The sequence below is a fragment of the Spodoptera frugiperda genome, chromosome 30, assembly GCF_023101765.2.
Source record: "Spodoptera frugiperda isolate SF20-4 chromosome 30, AGI-APGP_CSIRO_Sfru_2.0, whole genome shotgun sequence".
In the NCBI taxonomy this organism is placed as follows: Eukaryota; Metazoa; Arthropoda; class Insecta; order Lepidoptera; family Noctuidae; genus Spodoptera; species Spodoptera frugiperda.
In genome coordinates, this window is record NC_064241.1 from 13,191,743 (window position 1) to 13,200,730 (window position 8,988).

Here is an 8,988-nt window from a genome sequence, read left to right on the forward strand (position 1 = left end):
CATGCGGCGTGGCTATTGCATTGCCGTGTTTGCAAAGAGTGTTCAAATTGACTCAAAGAGAAAACTGCACCGTTTGGCTTACCTACTGGGCCTATTTCGCTCATTCCCCGACCGCTGACCGTTGATACTGTCCAGCAGCCGGCACGCGATCTACGAGGTGTGCCGCAGCGCGCAGCGCATGTACGCGTCGTCCCGCGACGCCACGCTGCAGGCCGCGCAGTGGGCGCGCGCGCTCGCCGCACGACTGGCGCGCGCGCCGCCGCCCGCATACATCCTGCAGCGGGGACATATCTTTGTGAGTATATGTACTTTAGTCTATGTTCTACACTTATATGGGAATGAGGAGTGTTTTGTACAATTGTAGAGACGTTAAAGCCAATCCGAAACATAATATTTAACATACGAAACGTATTACCAAAAAATGTGTAACTTCTTAAAATCACTTCAGGTGTTTCTTTATGTTTAGTCTGCAGTCCGTGCTATGATTTTTCCTTGAAAACAATTTTGTAACGTTATCTGCAAAACCTTTTAGCTTAAATGCACTTCAATTTACAGTCCTCCTATTTAAATCAGCTGCGGAATAAAACCACTAATATTTAACTTCAATATCAGCCAGTATCAGCCACAAATATGTACTTTGGAACACATTTTTACTTCCGAAATCCCCTCCAGCAAAACGTCTTAGTTAAAAAAATATCTCATCTCTCCACAGAACTCAATAATGGCTATCCGTGACTTCATAACGAGCCACATCGAGTTTGTCCTGGACAAGTCCCGCCTGGCTGCCAGCGAGGAACTACCGCGCGACCTCACCGAGACCGTCGTCGTGCGCGTGCGCGAGCTACTGCTGCAGATGTACAAGCTCGGCTTCGAGGTCATTATTACTACACATGTCATACATAAAACATACTCAAACAAATCATGTTTATACGGCTTACGATAAGTTTTGAGGACGCCCGAATAATTTCAAGCTACACCGGGACCTATATTTATGAACTCGAAATTAGTCGGGCAACCCGAGTAAGCCGAATAAACTTTTTTCAATTTAATATATACATTGTAGTGTTTAGGCGTACATATTTAGTACCTACTTCTAATTCATGCATATTTAATTACTATTTCATACTAATATGCTTTCTAATATTTTTCTCTTGATCACGTAATGCTAAGTGCCTGAAGCACGCTTTATTTACATAGTGATTAATAACTATTAACCGTCATGATATAACTGATAGCTTTACAGCAAGCAGTAACATACCTACCTACACATTTACAGTATAATTATGTAACCAAACTTGATCTATAATGTGTTGTTTAAATTCTTTTTCTCTATAAATGTACGTACTTTCTATCCTCCCTTCTCGTTTTGTCCAAATTCTTTCACTTGTACGTTACAATACACAACATGTCGGTGTCTATCCGTCCAATACACGTCAACACTCGCACCGCACCCCCGCACAGCGTGCACTAACCCGTCCCCCCCCCGCACAGTCCGTACGCACGAGCGCATGACGTCCGCTTGTCCACAGCTGCACAAAGAGCTGTACAAGCTGGTGCAGGGGGCGCGGCCCGAGGACGCGGCGGTGCGGCGCCTGCGGCCCGTGTCGCTGCAGCCCGTGCGCAGCCCCGCCGTGGAGCGCCGCCGCCGCCCCGAGACCGTCATCGTGCATGAGTCCATTAACCCCCTGGTACGCGGGTCTGCGTCGCCGTCTCGGATCCGTTGCCTTGACTTCCTTCAGCTGCGTTGTCGAATTATTGGTTTTGAGTTTGAGTTCGACTTATGGCTGCGTTATAGTTGATTTTTAAATTGATAAAAGATTAATTTGAAATTAATTAAATATAATGTCTAGTACTGAGTATGTTTAACGCCCGAATACTCAAATGCTACTCAATTTTAAGTTGTACTTAAATATCGTGCTATCGCTGTCATTTTATACATTGATAGCGACAGAAATACATTTGAGAGCGTCTTAAAATTGAGTAGCGTTTAAGTATTCAGGCATAAGTTGCGTAAATGGTAAATGAATAATTTGTAATAGTAGTTGTTCAAAATCAACTATAATGTTGCCATTCGTCCAGATTTAACATTCGAGTGGTAAAAGTAACTCCGCACGCGACTGACAACCGTGTGATGTAGGCCATAGTAGTCATTTTAGTTTGGTGCTAACCCTGTGTTGGAAATAGCTGGACAAGTCGCAGATATGAGGACTCCATTAATCCATAGTTTGTGTTGTGGCTTCGGTTGACATTGTGGCTAATTTTGGGATTGAATTCGACGAGAGATTTTGGTTTTTGAAGTTTGGCATCGTGTTTGTTTTGTCGCTTTGTGTGGTTTTGCATTTTAACAGGAGACGTTACAGTCTAGTTGTCCATTGAATGAAGAACTTACTCATTTTATTCATGTGATTCTTGAATCTTTGGGATTTTTGCTTTTTATGTTGCACGGGTATTATTCCGATAGTCTACAAAGTGATTTAGGAAATGTGGTGTTGTGTAATAATAATAATAGTCGAACTATTCATCTAATTAGTAAAAATTGTGGCTCCAATGATGTTGGTAAAAGCACCCACGACACAGGAGTACTTAAAAACAACAGCAAATAGAGTTATTCTAAAATCAATCTTATTTTGTACACCATAGTTCCTTAATCACTCGTGTAGATACAACAAGTACCCCCAATCATCCCCCCTTTACTTGAACCACAGATGCACAAGGAGCTGCACCGGCTAGTGTCGGAGGTCCCCCGCCCGGTGGCGCCGGTCCCCCGCCGGCCCGCGCCCCCGCCCCCCACGCGCCGCCTGCGGTTCATGCGCTCCGACAGCATTGTGGATGAGTACGAGAACAGCGTGTTCGATGAGAGGCTCTTCGATAATATACATAACTTTGGAGAGAACCAGGTTAGTGGAGTTTGGTTGTGTGGTTGATTCGTACATGTTTGTAATGTGTAGTTTAATACGCAAATGGCATATAATTTATAAGTCGAAAGAAAGATGAGTATGCACATGAAAATATTTTATGACATATTTTTTTAATGAACTAGCCTATTCTGATTCTGATTGTACCCAAGTGTTGGACTTACTGTATAGATAGACAGATCCATTGGAATTAAAATATTTGTCTTATGAACGCATCGTGTGTCACTGTAGTTGTATTTTTCTGGTAGTGTTTTATATTGATCTTACGTTTCAAAATGTGTGTTGCACATAAAAGAATATTTCAACAATTTACACTTGTGCTTTTTTAGATGTTTTGAGTGTAGTTATATAATAACACTGGCGTTGTGTGGTGTACAGAGCCAGGGCAGTATCGAGGCGCTGCTGGGCGGCGGTGTGGGCCCGGCGGCGGCGAGCGAGCCGCAGGCGGCGGGCCCCACGTGCGAGGAGCGCGCCTGGGCCGCGCGGGTGGCGCGCGCCATCATACACTTCGCGCGCTGCTGGATGATGTTCGTCGTCGAGCGCTGCGACAGGGGCCGCGGCCTCCGGCCCAGGTCCGTACCTTAGTATACTGTGGTTTGACTGCGATATGTGATGTTCTGTTAGGGTTCTTCTGTAAGGCGAAAGGAAACACGGAACCCTTAAAGAATCACTTTGTTTGATACTTTTGATACTGTACTAAATGTTGCTCAAAGATGTTGAATCTCAGCGTGGAGTTTTTGTTTAGCAACGTTTTGTGTTAGTAAAAGAATGATTTTCCTTGAACATTTTGTCAATAACATGTGGTAGAGATTTATGTTGCGAGGACTTAACATATATTTATCGTCTATTGTTTCATTACAGATGGGCGAGCCAAGGTTTAGAGTTCCTAATGCTGGCTTGTGATCCACGCAATACGAAGCATCTCAGTGAAGAAGAATTTGAGGTATGTAATATTCGACAATATTTACACCAACAACGTTACATGCCAAATGTCCATTACTGGACTATAAGCCGTATTTACATGAAGTAAAATGCCATAATCATAATTATGCTTTATATTAAAATGTATTTAGTAATATAAACGTTATGTCTCCAGGAGCTAAAGTCCCTGATGGACGGCTGTATCTCGCACGTGATTGGCTCCCGGCCCGCCCCCCACCCGCCCACACACTCGCCCCGCCCACGGCCAAGACTAGCGGTAAGTTCTTTACTTACTAGTACTAGTAGTACTGTTAACATCATTATACATATCATAGTATTATAACATTGAGTTTCTTTAGTTCCCTTAAATAAAATATTCAAATGATTTTTATAGCATTTTTACCACATCTTCACTTCAAAGTAGTCAATTTTTTACGAATTATTTAACTATGTTTTACCGAAGAGGCAATCTATTCACTGGTGGAAAACATCGGAATCTGTACAGTATCTTTATTTTTGCTATTGCATGCTTGCAGAGTCCATTCCCGAATAACAATACGAGCAATAATACAAGTAGGGAGGCGCCTACACCTCCCACCCCACCCCCCATGGAGCCAGACTTGCACAGCTATCCAGAGGCAGAGTCCAAATGTAAGTGTAATAATTTTCTTCTTACATTCAGTCTGATTCTTATACTCATGCTCTGTTTTATACTCATTCTCACTCTCCTTCTCATGCTCATTCTCATTCTCATACTCATTCTCATTCTCATTCTCATACTCATACTCATACTCATTTTCATTCTCCTACTCATTCTCATACTCATTTCTCATACTCATCCTCTTACTCATTCTCGTACTCATTCTCATACTCATTCTCATTCTCACACTCGTACTCGTACTCATTCTCATACTCATTCTCATTCTCATTATCATTTTCATTCTCTTACTTATTCTCATACTCTTTCACCTACTCATTCTCATATTCATTCTTATTCTCGTTCTCATATTCATTCTCATTCTCGTACTCATTCTCATTCTCATACTCATACTCATTCTCATACTCATACTTATTCTTGTACATAGTTATAAATATTTACCAACTACTATACATCGCAGCCCACCGGCGCCGCGTACTAGCGGCCATCGAGCGCGTGGACACGGAGCGCGACTTGCGCCTGCGCAGCAACAAGAGCGTGGGCCACGTACTGGGCGCCGCGCTCACCAGCTACGAACCCAAGCTGCGCCAGCTCACCTTCAAGTGGCAGCGGGGACTGAAGATTGGGGCCGGCACCTTCGGGAAGGTAAGTTATTCATGTAGGATACGATAGAGAAATTAAGTAATGCTTTTGAAATTGTGAAAAGGTTCTGTAAAAGGTGACTGTCATGAGACATACTAATTTAAATGTATGGTTTACTCGTTTAAAATTTTCGATGAAGCTCAACTATTTTCGAATCACACCGGGGCTCATATTGATTAATAATGTGGTGCAGTTTACTGCACAATTGGTTTATGATTTTGATTTTCATCCAGTAGCTTACTGATCGATTTGAAAGTCATAATGAGGTTCGTCAAGTCTTTGACTGCCAATAGAAAACTATTGAACGTCGGTCACTGGTGACCCCCGTGGCGTTCAAAGTGTTAAAGACACGGTAGTGAACGTTTTTCGACTAATATGACAATGAAAACGAGTAGTTGAGATATGAGTGTGCGTCCAGGTGTACACGGTGGTGAACACAGAGAGCGGGCAGCTGCTGGCCATGAAGGAGCTGTCGGTGGGCGCGGGCGACCGGCGCGCGCTGCAGCGGGCCGCCAACGAGCTGCGCGTGCTCGAGGGCGTGCTGCATCCGCATCTCGTGCGCTACTACGGCTGCGAGCTGCACCGGGTACGTACTCAACTGCTTTTTATTCTTACTTAAGTCATACTAAGTATTGCGGTGTCCTGAGAGAGGCAATCGGCAATGTTGACCACGAGTGTTAGATCTGGTTATGGTGTGGGGTAAGGAGAACTAGGAAAGCGTCTCCTCGCTTCTATGCTACCTAAGGAGGAAGCGTAGCTCGTGAGGAATTATGCTTCTCACACTCCAGCCATCGCAGCACTGGGCCTCGGGGATTATGAGACGATCTCCGGCCTCTGTAAACACGAGTCTGCGGGCGGCGAACAACGGCAGCTCGGCGCCCGACCAGACTTAGACCCGTGCGGTCATACTTAAAGAACCATTAAACCACTACTGATAGATTTTTCAATTTCTGTCTAATCCCCCCTCCGTGTCCAGGAGGAGATGCTACTGTTCATGGAGCTGTGCGTGGAGGGGTCGCTGGAGGCGCTGGTGGCGACGTCGGGCGCGCTGGCCGAGCACACCGTGCGCCGGTACACCAAGCAGCTACTGTCCGCCGTCCGGGAACTGCACGCCAGGAACATCGCGCACAGGGACATCAAGAGTACGTACACCACCACCATATCTACCTGAGTGACTGAGTGAGTGAGTGAGTGTGTGACTGACTGCTGATTGAATGAATGAGTGACTGTTTAAGTGAGTTAATGAGTAATTGATGGAGTGAGTGATTGAATGACTGAATGACTGAGTGAGTGAGTAAATGAGTGTGTTACTGAGTGAATGAATGAGTAAAAACGCCCACTAACATCATACTTCTTCTAAGATATTGTTCTCAATTCTCCAGGTGGAAACATTTTCCTAACGAACGAGGGCCACTGCCTGAAGCTGGGAGACTTCGGCTGCGCCGTGAAGATACGGGCCAACACCACCGCGCCCGGGGAACTACAGGGCTTCGTCGGCACACAGGGTATGTTGCATATATCAGTAAATTGAGATCAAGCATTGGGGTTATTAAATTGTCTCCGTGTCAACCGACTGTGTTAAAGTTTTGATTTAAAATTGGTTTACTTTTCTTATGCATTTCTATAGCGTCCTTTTGCACAACACCCTGTCTATAAACAATTACAGTATTCCATCATAGTAATAAATGTTATATCACCATTATCAACAGTACATGTCACTCCACTGCTAAACTAAACCTCCTAAAAGATTTTGCAATAATGTCGACACTTCACAAGAGGGTTAAAAACTAAGGTATTTATTTAAATATATTTGTGTTGCAGCGTACATGGCCCCCGAGGTGTTCATGAAGTCGTCGGGCCACGGCCGCGCCGCCGACATCTGGTCGCTCGGCTGCGTCGTCACTGAGATGGCGTCCGGGAAGGTGAGGGCATTCTATTCAATTTATACATAATACATACGACTTAGTAATTATTTTTTTCGTATATAAATGCTTGCTTCACACGAGCTTGGATTTGATTTTAAATTAACCCTATAGTTAGGCCACTACAAACGTGCAAACTGTCACAAGTCATGTTTATCAGATTCTCGCTCACACTTATAAATACGAGTCGTGCAGCATTGTCACATTCCTTTGCCGAGTCAGTTCGCACGTTTGTAATGACCAAACTATAGACCTATTGTTATTGCTAAGCATGTTTATGGTAATCTATAACAACATCGTGAATAGTGTATTTGTTAAATCTATTATTTTACTATTTCTAAATAAATAAATCCAGTAACATGTTTATTGAAATCCAGTAACATGTTTATTGTTCTCTCCCCCGCAGCGTCCATTCTCGCAGTACGACAGCAACTACCAGATAATGTTCCTGGTGGGGTCGGGCGGGCGGCCCGAGATCCCCGACTCGCTGTCGGACGAGGGCCACGACTTCTGCCTCTCCTGCCTCACGCACGACCCCGACCTCAGGCCCCGGGCTGAGACTCTTACGCTGCATCATTTCCTTATGGTGAGTTCAAATTCATTATGGATTGATTGATTTTCTACCGTACACAGAGATATTTAATGATTCCGCATACTATTTCTTAGTAAAGATTTTGTTCCGAAAACAACTACTAAGGACTGTGTAGAAGTCATTGGGGGAGGTCTTTGTTCAGCAGTGGACGTCTGGTGTACGATACGATGATGACCATTTTCTCTGTCACGGTGATTGTGGAAATACAAAAGACTTCGTTCAGTGGTAGACATTTTCTGTATTCTTGTGATTGTTATTATATTGATCCCCGGATTAAGCTAAGTTTTAACTTCCTTTTTGCGAATCGAATGTAAAATAAAATTTTAGTATTACAAGCTTGGAAATCTAATAAGTGCAGTGAGATGGTTCTAACTACCGAAACTTAATAATTTTGTTTATCTTTTCAGGTAAAATCCGATGAAAATGAATGCAACTGTGAACCTGGGTTCCTTATGTCATAAAGTGACGCGTTAGGATACGCGGCTTATGTAAATTATATGCAAATACTAGGAAAAGGACTAGTCTAAGAGGTGTAATACTGAATTGTAGCTAATCTAGACATTTGGAGTCTAACTAGACTTCCAGGCCAGTAAAGAGATCTGTGAAAAGGTCTATAATGTTAAAATAGTGATATGTGTGTTTTGTATAAAGCACTTACTAAGGATAATCAATATATTTACACGGATAAATTAGTCAATGGAGATTTTATGTGTAAATTGTGTTTAAAACATTCTGTGTATGTCAATAAAGTCGGCAATGCACTTGTGGCTCCTCAGGAGACTTACTTTTGAATCCAATTCCGATGGATCCACATTGATATTGTATAATTTCGTACTCTGGAGCAACAATAGCGCCCATTGCATCCGTATTGCGTGGTTATTGAATGAACTAAATGTTATTGAGTTTGGCTTAACTTTATATTCCGTACTCTGAAAGCAATTTTAACAGCTACGATTGGGGTTGTATAGTTTTGACATTTAATAATTATTGAGATTTTATTGGATTGACATTGCATTGACATTGAGATTGGTTTCAAGAGTAAGCGCCCTGGTGTTGCAGGAGTCCATGAAAAGCATTGATTGCTTACCATCGGGTGATCCGTCTGTTCATTTGCCACGTATGCTAACACCCGTATTCACAAACGATACTTTCCTCAGTGAAGTAGCAACGCTCTGCGAAGTAAGGCATTTCTCACTGCGTAACATCTGGCAAGCCTTTCAATTCATAAACGATACTTAAGCGACCCTTGTCTAAGCAAACCCGTAGCGTTGAATAGAGCTCTGTGATTGGTTCTCGTATGTTGCGTATTTCACGTCGCTGCTTGACGTTCATATCAGT

The 8,988-nt window shown here is 43.3% G+C and overlaps 1 protein-coding gene across 8 annotated transcripts in view; it reads left to right on the plus strand.

Annotated features, from left to right (window-relative positions):
- Window positions 1-8,503, plus strand: part of LOC118269671 (mitogen-activated protein kinase kinase kinase 4) — a 44,281-nt gene extending 35,778 nt beyond the window's left edge. For 2 of the 8 annotated variants that reach the window (XM_035584894.2, XM_035584895.2), the window contains exons 18-32: window positions 136-295; window positions 713-874; window positions 1,530-1,688; window positions 2,706-2,897; window positions 3,294-3,487; window positions 3,777-3,858; window positions 4,012-4,113; window positions 4,373-4,487; window positions 4,955-5,139; window positions 5,555-5,722; window positions 6,113-6,278; window positions 6,519-6,641; window positions 6,958-7,058; window positions 7,465-7,644; window positions 8,058-8,503. In XM_035584894.2, the coding sequence (XP_035440787.2) occupies window positions 136-295; window positions 713-874; window positions 1,530-1,688; window positions 2,706-2,897; window positions 3,294-3,487; window positions 3,777-3,858; window positions 4,012-4,113; window positions 4,373-4,487; window positions 4,955-5,139; window positions 5,555-5,722; window positions 6,113-6,278; window positions 6,519-6,641; window positions 6,958-7,058; window positions 7,465-7,644; window positions 8,058-8,111 (2,143 nt within the window). In that variant the 3' untranslated portion in view covers window positions 8,112-8,503. The remainder of the gene's footprint in view (window positions 1-135; window positions 296-712; window positions 875-1,529; window positions 1,689-2,705; window positions 2,898-3,293; window positions 3,488-3,776; window positions 3,859-4,011; window positions 4,114-4,372; window positions 4,488-4,954; window positions 5,140-5,554; window positions 5,723-6,112; window positions 6,279-6,518; window positions 6,642-6,957; window positions 7,059-7,464; window positions 7,645-8,057) is intronic. The other 6 variants (XM_035584891.2, XM_035584892.2, XM_035584893.2 and 3 more) reach the window with 6 other exon arrangements.
- Window positions 8,504-8,988: the final 485 nt, after the last annotated feature.